This window comes from Neofelis nebulosa, chromosome 12 (assembly GCF_028018385.1).
Source record: "Neofelis nebulosa isolate mNeoNeb1 chromosome 12, mNeoNeb1.pri, whole genome shotgun sequence".
Lineage (NCBI taxonomy): Eukaryota > Metazoa > Chordata > Mammalia > Carnivora > Felidae > Neofelis > Neofelis nebulosa.
The window spans coordinates 580,190-596,360 of NC_080793.1; the positions used below are offsets into that span (position 1 = coordinate 580,190).

At 57.7% G+C, this 16,171-nt stretch overlaps 1 protein-coding gene across 3 annotated transcripts in view; it reads left to right on the forward strand.

The window, feature by feature from the left end:
* Window positions 1-16,171, forward strand: part of EXD3 (exonuclease 3'-5' domain containing 3) — a 79,210-nt gene that overhangs the window by 46,715 nt on the left and 16,324 nt on the right. For all 3 annotated transcript variants that reach the window (XM_058693401.1, XM_058693400.1, XM_058693399.1), the window contains 11 exons: window positions 141-214; window positions 335-373; window positions 2,187-2,353; window positions 2,876-2,999; window positions 3,431-3,641; window positions 3,737-3,846; window positions 4,306-4,468; window positions 4,550-4,716; window positions 5,176-5,337; window positions 15,495-15,548; window positions 15,785-15,916. In XM_058693401.1, the coding sequence (XP_058549384.1) occupies window positions 141-214; window positions 335-373; window positions 2,187-2,353; window positions 2,876-2,999; window positions 3,431-3,641; window positions 3,737-3,846; window positions 4,306-4,468; window positions 4,550-4,716; window positions 5,176-5,337; window positions 15,495-15,548; window positions 15,785-15,916 (1,403 nt within the window). The remainder of the gene's footprint in view (window positions 1-140; window positions 215-334; window positions 374-2,186; window positions 2,354-2,875; window positions 3,000-3,430; window positions 3,642-3,736; window positions 3,847-4,305; window positions 4,469-4,549; window positions 4,717-5,175; window positions 5,338-15,494; window positions 15,549-15,784; window positions 15,917-16,171) is intronic.

A 16,171-nucleotide genomic window follows, 5' to 3' on the forward strand; every position in this document is an offset into this window, starting at 1 on the left:
GGTCTGGGAGACCCCAAACGAGGCTCAAGGCTGGGAGGGCACCTGTGGGGACAGTGAAGGGTGGAGGGGAGTGGGCAGAAGCCCCCCACACACTGGCCCCCGGCCCCTGCCCTGCCCTGAGCTCTGTGCTTTTACAACAGTTCTGTGTCCCAACGCTGCCACTCAGCAGCGCCTGGCCGCCCTGCGCTACCTGTGCTACAAGCGGTTTGTGGAGGTGCGTGTGCCCTGGTTAGCGCCCTGAGCCTGGGCCCGTGACAGGGGGTGGGGGGAGCTCTCCCTCCCCAGCTTCTAGAGCTGCAACTAGAAAAGGTTATCTTGATGCTTACTTTTGCAGAGAAGTATGTCTCAGGAGAACTGGGTGGACCACGTGCAGGTGAGTCCAGGGGCCCTGGAAGCCTCTGGAAGGGTCTGGAAGGCTCTGGAAGCCCCTGGAAGCCCTGTGCAGGGTGGGCATTCACTGGAGACCTGGGCAAGGACCAGAGGGGCACGTGGCCCTGAGAGGCTATGTGCACACGTATGGACTAGGCATGTGGTGTGTAGGCCCACACACCGGGTCAGCTCTTCCAATGTCCAGGCAGGGCCGGAAGCAGATGGTGCAGGGACGGGGCTTCTCCCCACCCAGCACAGACCCCACACCTTGATGAGAAACCAGACACAGGGACTCACGTCTGCCCACCCCTGTCAGGAGGGGGGGTGCCAGAGGCAGCTGCCGAGGGGGACCCCACCAGGTGAGGCAGGGCCAGAGCGGCTGGGGGTCCTGGAGCCCCTTTTAGCTGGTGGAGCATGGAGCTGCCAGGCAATGGAGGAGGTCAGGTTTGCTGGAGATTCCACTTGTGCACCGAGAGAATATTCTAGACCATCCTTGAGTGCTGTGCTTGCACACAGCTCTGTGCCCCCTGAGGCCTGGTGAGGAATGAGCCCCCAGCTGCCCAATGGGGTGATACAAGGGCCACTCCTGGCCCAGGGGGCTACAGAGCCCGCCAGGACAGCAGCCTAGACAGGACCATGTAGTGGCCTGGGTCCTTCAGGCCCAAGCTGGAAGTGTGGGTCATCATGGGCACAGCGCTGTCCCCAGCCCTGGGCGAAGCAGCCTTGGAAGAAGGTAGGGGGTGTGGGGTCCCAGATGCAGCACAGGAGCAACGCACCAGTTAGCGGGGTGGGGGGGCCCTCCTTCCTTGATGAATGGTCTAGCGTCTGGTGTTCTGAGTGGCATCCAGTGGGGGGCAGCGCTGAGCCACCCCTGCAGTGATGGGTGTGTGGGGTGGGCGGTGAGTCACCAGAGAGGAACGTGGACCCCCGGGAAGGCCCGGAAGGCTGGTCCCCCCTGGGTGCCAAGGCCGAGGCAGCCGGAAGGGCAGCGGACATCCTGAAGAATGTGGAGGGGTTTCCACATATTGTCGTCCACGTGGGAACCCGCGGCCTGCGGGAAGCGGATGGCCTGAGGCTGCTGGGGGGACAGAGTTGTCTGGGAGGGGCCCTGCCTGTCAGCCAGCAGAGGCTCCTTGGGGAGCACAGAGCCCTCAGGGGCTAGAGATCCGGAGAGCGAGAGGCTCAGGCTCTGGGGAGGGTGGGGTGCCTGGGCCTTGCCCTGGGTGCCCCGAGGCTGAGCGGACTTGGGTGGGCTGCCCGTGGGCTACATGAGTCCTGTGCTCCTGTGCTGGGCACTGGTGTGGGAGAGGCCGCCTCGGGAGGCCCCGGAGCATCATTACCCCTCTGAGGGCCGCCCGTCCGTGTCCACTGTCTGGACCGTGGATTCAGGGGTGTCCCGTGGCCCTCCTTCCCCTGAGCATGTTGGCCAGCCCAAGGGTAGAGGCAAGGATGCCCGAGGGGCAGACTTGGACAGCCGCAGGGTCAGGAGCAGAACCCACCAGGGCAAGGGTGGAGACAATGTTCTAGAAGGACAGTGCCGGTGTCAGGTTGGGGGGGCGGGACCGGTGAGGAGGTGCTGGTGATAGCAGCGGGGGGGGGGGGGGCAGGCATTGGAGACGGGGAGACGGGCGCAGGGAGCCAGGCCGGGCTGCGGACACAGGACGGTGACCCTCCAGCCCGACCGTGTGGAAGGTCCTCGACAGCTCGGTCAGCACAGAGCCTTGGGGTCTGCGGGGGCAGGTCTGGGCCTGGTGCGGGACTGTCTGCACCCCCTCGGGGCAGAGCCGGGCAGCACAGCCCATCCCGTCCGTCCCCAGGGCCTGGTGGGCCAGGAAGGGCGGCCCCAAGAGATGCTAGTGCAGCTGCTGGCCTCCCCCGGCAACGAGGCCGTGGCCGCGCAGTGCGCCCTGGGCCTCTCGGTGCCCGAGGAGCAGCTGCCAGCCACAGTGGCTGCCGAGCTCCGCCGGCTCGAACTCCAGGAGAGGTGAGCACCCCCAGGCTCGGGAGGCTGGTGAGGGGAGCACGCCCTGGGGCCCCCACCCCTTGGGAAGTGATCCCACGGCTCACATATGCCAGCACTTTGGGAGTGAGACCAGAAAACCAAGGAGGGGGCACATGCCCCTGTTCCCAGAACGCAGACACGCACAGAGCAGATGAGCCAGGAGCCCGCACCCCTCCGCACCGGCCTCAGACCCTGGGGCCGGAGCCCACAACCAGGCCCCACACCCCCAAGGGCCTGAGGAAGCGGCAGTCTGTTGGCCGGGGGCGGGGGGGGGGGGCGTGGGGGGGGACAGGGGCAGGTGGGCAAGGCGGGGAGAGCAGCTGTGTGGGAGGAGGGGCACAGGCGGCCACACCGCAAAGACCCCGCAGACGCCAGCGGCCCTCATAACTCCCCTTCCCCTCTGAGGTCTACTCTGGGCCCGGCCAGGCCAGGAGGTGGTGGGGTGGGGTGCGGCCCCAGGGGCCCAGAGCGGGGGGGTGGGTGCCACTGCTCCGCTTCTTCCAGGGTGGCCAGGGCGCCTTTGGAGGACAGGAAGGGTGATTATTACCAGCTGCCCATCGCCAGGGAGGACATCCACTTCCTGGCCTCTTGGGAGGACTTGGCCAGGCATGAGGAGGCGTTGCTGCAGGTGGGTGGCCAGCTCTGGGGCTCTGTCCACGCCATGGACCCCCAGGCTCGGCTGTCCTTCCCACCCGCCCCAGACACCCCTGCAGAGCAGGGCACCCATACCAGCCCATTTGGAAGACCCTGGGCCCAAAACACAAGCATGAGACACTGGCCCCTCACCTGCAGCAGCTCCAGACCTGCCCTGTGGCTGGGCCCTCGGCCTGGTTGCCAGGTTCCTTTGAGCCCTTCTGTGTGGAATGGCGGGCAAGCCAGGGGCCAGGCGTGGCCCTGGTCACGTGGGAGCTCCCAGGGCTGGTCAGCCCTCCCGACAGAGGCTGCCTTACCTGGACCTCACACTCAGGGGGGGCCCGGCTAGCTGCACCCTCCCAGCCCTCAGCCACAGCCCTGCAGCCCCAGCGGGCCTCGCCTGCTCATAGCAGCCCCTCTCCGCAGCCCGGCCAGGTGGTCGGGGTCGACATGGAGTGGAGACCCTCGTTTGGCACGGGGGGCCGGCCCCAGGCATCAGTCATGCAGTTGGCAGTGGAGGGCCGCGTGTTCCTGCTGGACCTGCCTGTGCTCTCGCGGCCAGCGGGAGGGCAGGTGTCAAAGGCCTTCTCCAGGCTGGTGTCCCGGCTGCTCTCGGACCCCTCCATCACGAAACTGGGTGAGCAAAGCCCCTGCCCACCGACGGGGAGGGTGCTGGGGCAAGGCCCCGGCCCCTTCCTCGGGCGCCTGTCACGCTGACGGCCCTTCTTGCAGGTTATGGGCTGGCGGGGGACCTTCGGAGCCTGGGTGCTTCCTGCCCGGCCCTGGCGCACGTGGAGAAGCGGCTGTGGGGCGGCCTGGACCTGCTGCGGGTGCACAGGCAGGTCCGCTCGAGGGGGGCAGGGGGGCCCTCCTTTCTCTGCTGAGCTGCCTGCACAGCGATGCCCTGCGCCAGCTGGGGGTCTTCACCATGGGCTGGCGGGTGTCTGTGTGCCAGGATGAGCTCATGACCTCAGAGCACCTTTGTGTTGGCCACAGGTCACCAGGCCCTGCCGAGGAGGGAGAGTGACCACGTGTCCCCACACTTTCCCCAGAACCAGCCCTGCTTTGGGCCCCTCTGAGTTCTCAGCACACGCCCTTGGGGGCTAAGATGTCATCCCCCGAGCTGACCTGAGCCCCCCCCCCCCCCCGCGCAGCCTGCCTTGGCCATCCACGCCCTCCCTTCCACGCACTGGCGGCTCTGGAGGGCGAGGGCCTTCCCCAGGGCAGGGCCGCCTGGCACCGTGGTGGCCATCCTTCCTCCCGCACAGGCCGCTCACCCCTGAGGGGCTCTGTCTTGGTAGATGCGGGTGGTGAACATGCCAGCTGGAGGCATGTATGAGGCCAGGGGGCTGCGGGGCCTCAGCCTCCTGGTGCAGCAGGTCCTGGGCAAGCCCCTCGACAAGACGCAGCAGCTCTCTAACTGGGATCGGCGGCCGCTGAGCGAGGGGCAGCTGGTTTACGCAGGTGCACACCCCTACTTCCCCCACACCCCACACCCCTGTGCCCCCCACACTGGAGGCTGAGGCCGACCCATGCCAACCCCAGCTGCTGACGCCTACTGCCTGCTGGAGGTGCACCAGGCGCTGAGCAGAGAGCCTGCCAGCTTCTCCCTGTCTGAGGACCTGGCCAGGAGCCTGCAGCCAGGGTGCAGTGAGAGACCGGGGGCCCCGGAGCCGCCCCGCCTTCAGGAGGCCTCAGCCCTGCCTCGGCAGGTGGGTGAAGCCCCCCAGGACCCCTTCATTAGAGTTCTCAGGGAGGAGGACCAGACGGGGAAGGAGGCCTGGGAGGGGAGCAGAGCCCCGTCAGCGTCCTGGAGGAGGGGGGGTTCCCATCGCTCTCCTGTCAGCGGGCTTGACGTGCTCCCACCAAGGTCCAGGGCGGTGTCTCGCGTGGACCGTGTGGCTCCCGAGCCCCGAGCCCCGCTGCATCGTACACAGAGCCCCCACCCCAGGAAACGTGTGGAGGCCCTGCCTGGGCCCGGTGCGAGCGATCTCGCATCGTTTTGTTAATGTGTTCGTCTGCTGTTTTCTGCCTGGAGGCCATACTGCTCTCGATCCTCTTTCTAAAGGCTGAGAAAGAGCTGGCCACTCGGCCCGCAGGGCGCTCACTCCCCACAGAGTCCAGGGCGGGGCAGGGGGGGCCGCAGGCCTCTGAGCAGGGCCGTGTTGCAGGTGCCTGTGGCCGAGCGCGAGGACGCCGCTCCAGAGGTCCCGGCCAGGGCCTTCCGCGTGGTGTGCGACAACATGCTGCAGGGGCTGGCAAGGAGCCTCCGCTGCTTGGGCGCGGACGTGCGCGTGCTGGGCACCAGCGAGGACCACCGAAGGGCAGCTGAGGTGAGCGTGGCGGGGCTTCGTGCCCACCCAGCTGGGGCTCGGGGCCCCTCTCTCCCCCTGTCCGCCGGGAGCAGGGGCTGTGTCTCAAGCTGCCGTGGTGCCCCTGCTGCATAGACCCAGCCCCGGGGCAGAGGGCGGGGCTTCCCTGGCCTGTCAGGGACACTGTCTCCAAGGACAGCGATGTTTGTGGCTGCCGGGCACCTGGGGTCTGCCGGCGGGAGCCCTCTCAGCTCCTGCAGGAGTGGGCCTCCCCCATTGTCCTGTGGCCCCTGGAAACACCACACAGGAAGGAGCTCTGCTCTCAGCTGTGGCAGGAGCCTGCCTGTGAGGACACCAGCCCCCGGGGCCATGGAGAAATCCTGAGCCTTGGAATTCAGGGGCTTGCACTTGGATGGAAATCTTTTCCACGGGTTCATGGTGATAAAACTCAACACACAACTCACCCATCAGAGCGTATAGTTCAGTGGCTTTTTGTACATCCGCAGTGTTGTGGGACTAGAACCACAACTGTCACCCCCCCCAGCCCCGCCCCTGGCCCCTGGCCATCCCGTGTCTGTCCCCGGGGGGTCTGGCCATCCCGTGTCTGGCCCCTGGCCCCTGGCCATCCCGTGTCTGTCCCCGGGGGGCGGGGGAGGCTGTTCTGGAGTCTGGCTGTGCTCACTCGGCACGTTTTCCGGGTTCATCTACGTTCTTGTATGTACCGTTGCTTCCTTCCTTTCTACGACCAAATAGTGTCCTGTTGTGTGAATGGATGGTCACCTGGGCTGCTCCCGGTCACGCTGCTGTAGGGGAGCACAAACATGGCTGTAATGTAGTTTTCCGTTAATCGTGGTTTCTTTTGTGCCTTTGCAAATGTCCTTCTGGGAACGGGTCCCCAGGCTCACTGGATGGCTGGCTGCAGCACGGAGCCCGTGGCGGCCCTGAGACGGCAGAGCACTGGGATCTGTCTGTGGCCCGGGAGCCCCAGAGCAAGCAGCCACCATGGTTGCCTGTATATCACGTACTGGGTCCGGGCAGGGCCGGCCATTCGTGGCTCAGCCCCCCGACACATCCAGCACTTGTGGGTGGCTATTCTTGGTGTCACCCCCCAACCCCCCAACAATGAGGAAGCTGAGGCCAGAAGAATGGAGCCTGCCCCAGGCTGCCTGCCCCTGCCGTTCGTGAGGGGTTGGTGGCGCTCTCCCCCATCTCTGGCCCCTCATCGGCCACTTCTCCCAGGGGCCTGTCCTGGCATTGGCCCTGGCCACCGTCCCTGTAGAAAACACCTGTTTCCCAGCTACGGCTGCTTTTAGCCTGTGGGGTGCCAAGACCAAGGTGGCCAGCCTGCCTTCTCGGGGACTCCAGACCAGACGTCATCGGTCAAGGAATTCATGAGCCAGGGGGGCGGTGTCTTCCCACCAGCCCCCCAGAGAGCGTGTGATCGCCAGCAAATGGGAGACAGGGTTTGGCTCCCGTGTTCGTTAAACACCCGTGTTATACCTGTGCTTTTTTATATTGTGTGACAAAAGGGATTTAAAGATGTAATTTACTAATCAACTTGCAATCAGTCCGTAATCAAGAGAGTATTTCGAATCACTCAGGTGGGCCCAGCATCATCACAGGAGCCCTTCCGAGCAGAAACAGGAGGGAGGAGTCGGAGTCAAGGCACAGGGTGGTGTTGCCCGGTGGACCTGCCCCTGCCCCCAGAGCCCGGCCGCAACCCAGCTTCTGCAGAGTGGTGCTTGGGGGAAACGTTCCGGCCGCGCAAGAGAGGGAGCGCAGGTCCTGGTGGCAGAGCGTGTGGCGCCGCCGGAACAGACGGATGGACAGACGTGGAAGGAGCTTGGCAATCAAGGGCGGTTTGGGGCACCAGGGGAGAAGCCTGGCCGGCCTTGGCGGACCGAGGGTGGAAGGCGTTGAAGGTCACGAGACAGAAGCAGGGTCCGCTCAGTGCTGCTGGGCCGGCCGGGGCTGGGATGTTCAGACCTAAAAACACACCAGCTTCAGTCGAGAGGAGATGCCCGGCCCACCCTGGCGAAGGCGGCATTTGCGGGTGGTCCTTCTCCGTGGGGCAAACCTGTGGACGGAGGTGTGAGCCAGACCCGGACCCTGCCCTGGTGTCGTACTTGCCGTGGACTGGTGTCAGCCATCCAGTTTCCAAAGTCCCTTTGACTCATTTCTGCCCAGCAGGCCTTTTGGTCAAAGCTGTGACTGGATTCTGCATTTTCAGGGCCTCCAGAGTAGGAAGCTTCGCGCCCCTTTGCTTGTCTGCTGCCAGAAACGCTCTGGGCGGTGATGGTCTCGCGGGGGCAGGGCCTCGGGCACTTTCCAGAGCGAGCTGCTGGGTCCCTTGGCTGCTCTCTGTCCTCCTCCGTGGACCTTTCCGGACCGTGTGTTTCCGCATCAGAACTCCCACGAGGGAACTGTGTGTTCTGTATGCGGGCAGTTGTCCTCGAGGTCCCGCCTCCTGTATTGCTCATCTCGTGTGCTGCTAGTGCACGGACAAGCTCGTTCTTGGAGGGAAACGAGGCTCTGCTGCTGAGGGCCCCGGGGCACGAGGGGCGTCCTCCCTGCAGGCAGGCAGGGTGCTCGCAGAGAACGGGGCGCCGTGTCCTGCGCTGGTCAGGCAGGCCCCCGGACCTGAGGCTCCCATGCAGGTGCTCAGGGCACATCCCGGGGCCTCCTGCTGCTTCTCGTCAAGTGGGAGAGGACAGGGTCAGCTGGGAGAAGGTCTCTTCAGCAAAGAGGAGCCAGACTGGGTGACGGGGGGGAGGGGCGGGGGGCGGGCTTCTCAGTCTGGTGGGACCGTGAAAGATGCTAAAATCAAGTGATTGATTTCCAAAGGGTGGCCGAGGGGAGGCCAGGTGCCATGGAGAAGAGGTCAGAGTTTGAGTTTACAAAAGGCTATGGAGGGCCGTGAGGGCATGAGGGTGCCCACCAAGCCCCAGTCCTCAGGGAAGGACTTCCCTCGGCAGAAGCCGGAATTTGAGGAGAAAGCCCACCCACCGGTGACAGCTCTGGGCTGTGCCTGTGGTGTCCTGCCGCTCATGACCCGCCCCCGATGGGCCACCCGGTGGACTTCAGGTGCACCTGGCCAGCCACATGAGCGAGAGCCAGTTCCTTGTTTATGCCTCTGACTGGTGCTGCTTCTCCGGGCGACCGTAGCTCCTACAGACGCTGGTGCCAGATGTGGTTCCAGAGCACAGCCTTCAGGAGGGGTCCTCTGAGTGGGGCCCGGGGCTTCCAACTCGGTGCTCTGATCTGACAACCTTAAAAGGCAGCGTCTCCCACGGGAGACAGGTCGCTGGTAATCCGTGGCATCACGTGGCAAAAGGCACTCAAAATCTTGCCTGCCCTGGATATCCTTACCAAATACCTACGGAAGAAGAGACTGGTGAACGCCTCAGGACGTTTTAGTCAAAGTAACCAGCGCGTCAATCAGCCAGGGAAGGAGTGGGCGTGGGCCTCACACTTCGTGTTCACAGCCCGCACAGGGGACTGCAGAGCTTCCGTATCCGCCCAGGAGAAGCCGCAGGCCTGAGATTGCGGGACAGCAGAGCCAGGGTCTGCGCCTCTGGACGGGCAAGTGGGAACAAGCCAAGTTCACCACTGGCACCAAGCTGTCCTCGCCCGTCCTGTCGGTGTGGAGTCCTGTATGGCGTATTTTAATTCGCCGATCTCTGGTTACCGACCAAGCTGTGTTCACCAGCTGCTGCCGCCTCCAGCCCTACGACGTGCTCAGTGAGGAAGTCGGTGGAGCGGGCCCGGCGCCGTCCTTCGGGAGGCCCGTGCAGAAGCGCTGGGCCAGCAAACCGTTCCCTCGCTGATACGGCACTTTCCTGAAATGCTGAAGGTGGCTCACCGTGCCTGCAGCGTCCACACAGCGTGTGTTCTGTGTGGACCCCCCCGCCCCCCGTCTCTCTGGGAGTCGGCAGTTTGGGCGTAGGCCAGGCCGAGGTGCCCGTGTACCCGGCCCCAGTACAGCCCCTGCGGCTTTGCCTGACAGCCAGCTCTCCCTGCTGCGTGCCCCTGCTGCTGGGTGCACCCCGTGCCTCTAGCCCCTCGCCCGTGTGCCTTTTCACGTGTTCGTTTTGCTTCATATCCTTGCCCCAGAATCGGTCTTTGCCATTAACGAGAACACATACGAGTCCTTCTAGTGAGCCAGTGAGCCTGGGGGGTTTGGGGACCCTGCCCTGGAAAGGTCTCCCCTGTCTCCATCCCTCTGGCTTTGCTCTTCACCTCGGCAGGAGGTGGGGTGAGCCCAGCCGCTCGCTCGGGTAAAGCCTGGAACTGCACTGACGGCCGGTCAGGTGAGGGGAGGGAGGCGGCCTCCCACCTCTCTGCTCCGGCCCTCTCCACTAAGCCCCACTGCCTCGCTCGGCAGAGCTCACCCAGGAACTTGGCGGTTTTGCCAAGAATTGACCTCACACCCAGAAGCCTGCTGAAAGTCTCCTCGGTTCTGCTGAGCCGGCAGTCAGGTCTCAGGGCCTCCTGCGGACTCACCGCCTACGGACCGCTGTCCTTCCTCCCTCTCCAATCCTTTCAGCCTCAGTTTCTGCCCCTTTCCTATCCTTCGCTCACTTGCGCAGAAGCGGTAGCCTCTTTGCCCCGCGCCCTCCAAGGCCCAGGGGCTGTTTCAGCACGAAGCCGATGTCCAGCTGCCCTCCCGTCACGAAGGAGATGGGGATCTGCCGAAAGCTGCCTCTGCAGCAACCGAGACAAGCTCCGTGGTTGGACCTGTCCTGGCCCAGCTTGTGACCCTTTCCTATACCGCTGGCCTTGGGTTGAAGGTCTTATTTGGGAAGTTTGGGTCCCCCCAGGAACACGTCTGACACAGCACTGCTCCTGTCATCGCCCTCTTTTCTGGCCTCGTAAACACATGGAGGCGTTTTCCCTCTTTCTGCACCTTGGAGTCATATTTGAATTCTCTTCTCCTCCAATGTTGGCTGACTTCCTGCGAGGCTTCCGGGCCTGACATGTTAGGGGAAGGGGTTTCTAGAGCTGATTCTTTCTTAGTTAATAATTACAGGACTGTTTAGTTGTCTGCATCTTCTTGGGTCACTTTTGGTAATTAATCTTTTTCTGGAACGTGTCCCTCCCGCCCCATGTCCCAGATCCACACCGTCGTTGGTGTTCTCTGCGTGAGTCCCGCCGTGTCTGCAGCGCTCATGCTTCCGGTCTCACCGTCGGGCACTCGCGCTCCTCCGTTTCTCTTGATCTTACAGAGATTTGTTAACTTAATGAGTCTTTTCAAAGTACTGGTATCTGCTTTGTTGATCCTTTCTATCTCATTCTTGTTTTCTGTCTCATTGACTTCTATTCTTATCTTTATAGTTTCCTTCCTTTTGCTTTCTTGGGGTTACTTCCAAGTGGGGTGCCCCTTAGCTCCTTAACTTTCAGCCTTTTGAATTTGATGATGTAAACATTCAAGACCATAAATTTTTTCTTCAAGTACCGTTTCCACTGCATTCCATCAGTTTTGATCTGTAGTACTTTTCTTATTCTATAGTTGTAATAATTTTTGAGTGCCTGTTACAATTACTTATTTGACTCAAGAGTTCTCTAGAAACTATTTTCTAATTTCAGAAAGCTTGGAGTTTTAGAGCTTTATAGTTCTCTTTTTTAAATGGATTTCTAACCTAACCGAATAGTAATCAAGGAGCATCGTCTATATAGTGCTAATTTAGATGTTTGTGAAGACTTGCCTTATATAGCCAAGTAGACGATCTTTTTAATCAATGTTCCATGTGGGTTTTTGTTTTTAATGTTTTTTTTAACATTTATTCATTTTGGAGAGAGAGAACAGAGCATGAGCCAGGGAGGGGCAGAGAGAGAGGGAGACACAGAATCAGTCTCCAGGCTCTGAGCTGTCAGCACAGAGCCCGACACGGGGCCCTAACTCACTGACCGTGAGATCATGACCTGAGCCAAAGTCCGACACTCAACTGACTGAGCCACCCAGGCGCCCCCCATGTGGGTGTGGGTCTTAAAATGATACATATTCTCCTCTAATCATGCTCATTTCTCTCTCTCTCTCTCCCTCTCTCTCTCTCTCTCTCTCTCTCTCTCTCTCTCATACATACACATACTCAGTAGATCAAACTGAATTAATGTATTTCTCAAATCATCTGTACCTCAATTATTTTTCTGCTTAATTCTCTGTACTGAAGTCTCCTATGATGGTGGGTTCATCAAATTCTTCTTGTAGTTGTGTCAGCATTTGCTTTATATGTTTCTAAATTATGTTATTAGGTGCATATGCATATAATTTTTAGACTTCTTATATCTTCTTGTTTGAAATCTTTTACAATTATTACCCAATAATAAACCTCTTTGGCTCTAGTAATGCTCTTTGCCATAAAGTCTATTTTAACTAATATTGACGTCATTTCTCCAGTATTCTTTGGTTAGTATTTGTATATCATTCCTAGTCCTTTTACTTTCAACCTTCCTTTACTCTTGTAGCCTAGGTGTATTATATGCGTTTCTTATAAGATGCTTCTAGCTAAATGTGAAAAAAAAATCTAGTCTGACAATCTTTGCTTTTTAAATTATTAGGTTAGTCTGTGTGCGTTTAATGTAATTGCTAATACCCTTTGGGTTCAGTTGTGCTCCCCTAACTTCTGTTTTCTGTTGCTTCTACTTCTGTTCTTTTTTCCCTTTGTTTCTTAACATTCTTTTAGCTTTTCACCCTTGTTCTATTTTTCTGTTAGTTTGAAAGTTATAAATTCCATTTCTTATTTATTTGGGGGGGGGGGGGATGCAGAGAGAGGAGAGAGAGAATCCTAAGCAGGCTCCACGATGTCGGCGCAGAGCCCAACATGGGGATCCAAGTCACGAACCATGAGATCGTGACCTGAGCCAAAGTCACAAGTCAGACGCTCACCAACCGAGCCACCCAGGTGCCCCTATAAGTTATATTTCTGTTCTTTTAGAGATTATGCTAGAAATTTTAACATTTATATCTGAGTTAATGTTGTCTAGAGTTAAAGTTAATACGAGGATCTTAGATCAAGTCAGTTTTCTCCCTCCCAACTTACCTGTTGTTATTTTCCAATATTTTAACACAATGTGGTTTTTCTTGATTCTAGTAATTAGACGTCATATTTATTTTGTGTATTTGATGGCTCATAGAGTTTATGCTGTGTGCATGTGCCCTTGTACAACAGAACTTGCTCCAAGAAAAAGCAAGCTCTTTCTTGCTAAAAGAATTTCTTTTACTACATCATTTCACTGGGGCTATTTTTCCCTGAAAAATCTCTATGTCTTCTCTCTCCTGAAAGAGAGTGTTCTGGGTTTATAACTATAGTTTGACAAACTTTGAAAATAGCCCATTGTTTTTTGGTGTCCATCGTTGCTGTTGAGATGTTTGTCATCAGTACTTGGTCATTTCTTTTTTTTCTTTTCTTTCCTTTTTTTTTAGGCTTATTTATTTTTGAGAAAGCATGAGCAGGGGAGGGGCAGAGAGAGGGGGAGACACAGAATCAGGCTCCAGGCTCTGAGCTGTCAGCACAGAGCCCAACGTGGGGCTTGAACTCACGGACCGTGAGATCATGACCTGAGCCGAAGTCGGACACTCAACCGACAGAGCCACCGGGCGCCCCTATGCTTGGTCATTTCCGTATACCTTGTCTGTATATTTTCTCTTAACTTTCCATTCATTTGCTTCTTTCTTCATATTTACTTCAGTTGTGTTTGTTTATTTTGTTTTTTATTCATCACACAGACGTACGTTTGTTATCACTACAAGGTAACCACTTGCTCTATTGCTTTTTTTCTTCTTTTTTGGGGTAAAATATACAAAACATTGATCATTTTAACCATTCTTAAGTGTACAGTTTAGTAACATTAAGGACTCATAGTGTAGTGTAACCATCACCACTTTCTAGCTCCAGAAATTTTTCATCATCCTAAAGAAAGGCTTTGTACCCATTAAACATTCTCCATCCCCCTCCCCCAGCCCCTGGGACCCACCATTCTAGTTTCTTCCTCTATGAGTTTGATTTTTCTGAATACCTGATATACGCAGAATCATACAGTATTTGTCCTTTAGTGTCTGGGTGATTTCACGGAGCAGAATGTCTTCAGGGCTCATCCACATTGTAGCGTGTTGGACTTTCCTTCCTTCTTAAAGCTGAATAAATTCCAGCGTGTGCGTGTGTGTGTGTGTGTGTGTGCGTGTGCACGTGCGCCCACTCACCTGGACGCTTGGGTCCTTTCCACCTTCTGGCTGTTGTGAGTAATGCCAGTGTGCACCTTTCTGTCCACGTACCTGTTCAAGTTTCCGCTTCCGGTTCCTGTGTGACTATGCCTAGAAGCGGGATTGCTGGATCGTATGATGATTCTACGTGTAACTTTTTGAGACACTGCCATACCGTTTTCCATGGTGAATATACCATTTTATTACAACCAGCCACGCATGAGGGCTCCAACCTCTCTACATCCTCACTACCACTTATTTCCCCTAATGGGTGTGAAGTCGTATCTCGTCGTTTGCATTTGCATTTCTCTAACGATTAAAGATGTTGAGTGTCTTCTCATGTGCTTGTTGGCCATCTGCACGTCTTCTTTGGAGAAATGTCTATTTAAGCCCCTGGGCCATTTTTAATTGGGTTATTTGCTTTTTTGTTGCTGACTTGTAGGAGTTCTTTATACATTCTGGATATTAATCCCAGAGCCGATACATGATTTGCAAATATCTTCACTCACTCTTCACTTTCTCGATAGTGTCCTATGATGTACAAGTGTTAAATTTCCATGAAGTCCAATTTTTCTGTTTTTAATTTTGTTGGCCTTGCTTTTGGTGCCATATCCAAGAAATCATTGCCAAATACAATGCCATGGCATTTCCCACACCACGTTTTCTTTTAAGATTTTTAGTTTTTAGTTTTCTTTTAGTTTTAGGGACACCTGCACGACTCAGTCGGTTAAGCATCCAACTCTTGGTTTCAGCTCAGGTCATGATCTCATGGTTTGTGAGTTCGACCCCCATATCGGGCTCCGCAGCTGGCACCGTGGAGCCTGCTTGGGATTCTCTCCCTCTCTCCACACCCCCTCTCGATCCCTCCCCTGCTCATGCTGTCTCTCTCTCTCTCTCAAAATAAATAAATGAACTTAAAAAAAGAGATTTTTATAGTTTTAACTCTTACGTTTTTGTGTTGGCCCCTTGCATACTTCCGAGATCACTAGGGATTGTTTAGAATGTGCCGAACCCATCAATATCGCCGTGTTTGACGTCTCTGTGCATTGCTGCTGTCACCTCATTGATGGGTGCCCTGCCCCCCTGGGGCATGTGAGAGCTTTCCTTGGGTCCTCAGTCCTTTTCACGTGACACTTGTGGACTTTGATGACTTCTTTGCTTTCTGACATGGCGAGATGTGCCCGCCTCACTGTGTGCATTTTCTGCCTCAGACCTGGAGTCAGCTAGTTCTCCAAAAAAAGCCCGATTCCCTTTCCACCTGTTTAGAAACCAGTCTGGGCACAGGCTGCTCCTGGCTACATGGTTGTTCTCATTTGGAGGCCTTTGTGGTAGACAGAGTGATGAAATGCTTTTCAATGTGTGTGCACACACAGGCACGCACGTGCACACGCACGTGTGAAATTCGTACCGAAGCTCCTGTCAGGCCTGAAGCCGTGGTGCCACCTCCCTGGTTCCCATGCTCACCCTTCCTTCTCCCACCCGGACCCAGCTCAGCACCAGCGTCGGCCATCTGTCTTTGGCACAGCTGGCAGCGAGCGTTTCGAGGGACGCCGCCAGAGTCAGCACCAGCGACAGGACCGCTGCCCGGCTTCTTCGCCCTGGCCGCTAGCAGGCAGCCTGGAGCTGCGCCGTCAGTTCGCCGCACTTTCAGGGCGCTTGGAAGACTTCTTTCTCTGCAGTTCATTGGTCTCGTCATCTTTGGATTTTTAGAGATTGCTTTTTTTATTTCAAATTTTGTTTGCAATTATGTAAAATGTTTGCATGATTTTAAGAACCGATCTGCACAATGAGGCAGCGGACCGGGACTCTGCTGGCCACGCAAGCCCCAGGCGGGCAGCCTGGGGGCGGGGGGGGGGGGGTGTGTGTGTGTGGGTGAGCGGTGGTGGCAACAGAGGCCGGACAGGGCAGAGGCAGGGGCAGAAATAGCCCTTGTCCTGGAACCAGCCTGCCCCTCACCTGTCCCTCTGCCTCCCCACAGGTTGCCAGGCAGGAGGGAAGGATCATCTTGACGTCGGGGCTGCCGTACCACAAGGTGGGGGCCCTGAAGATGGCTCATCTTTCCAAGGGAGCCTCAGCCTGGCCCTTGGGCCACCGCCCTCAGGGTCTGCTCGCTGCGGGAGCTAGTGGGAGTGGGGGCTGACGGCTGTCCCACTTGGGGGGACGAGCTGGAGGGGAGGAGCCCTTGGCCCCGGAGCCCAGGGAGGGGAGGTGGGCCTGGAGAGGCTCTGGGTCCTGTGCCCACGGCTCAGCGGCTGCGCTTCCGTGCAGCTCCGGGCCCAGGTCGGGGCTGGGCGCTGCCTCTGGGTGGACTGCTCCCTCAAGGCCCGTCAGCAGGCCAAGGCCGTGCTCAGGCATTTCAACGTTCGGGTCACCCATGCAGACATCTTCAGCCGCTGCCAGGTGAGTCCCACCTGCCCCCGGCCTGCCTTGGGCCAGTGTGTGAGCCCCAGGGCTGTCAGGAAGCCACTGCTGTGACAGGAGACCCAGCGTGTCTCTGGCTGGTGGCAAGACAGCAGAGGTCATGTGCTTTAGCGTTTGTGCCCTTCCAAGCGGCCGCCGCTGCCCCATCTGGGGCAGATGGGCGCCACTGGGTCCATTCTAACGTCTAGAAAGGTCTGGGTCAGGAAAGCCATGTCTAGGGTTAAGATCAGAGAG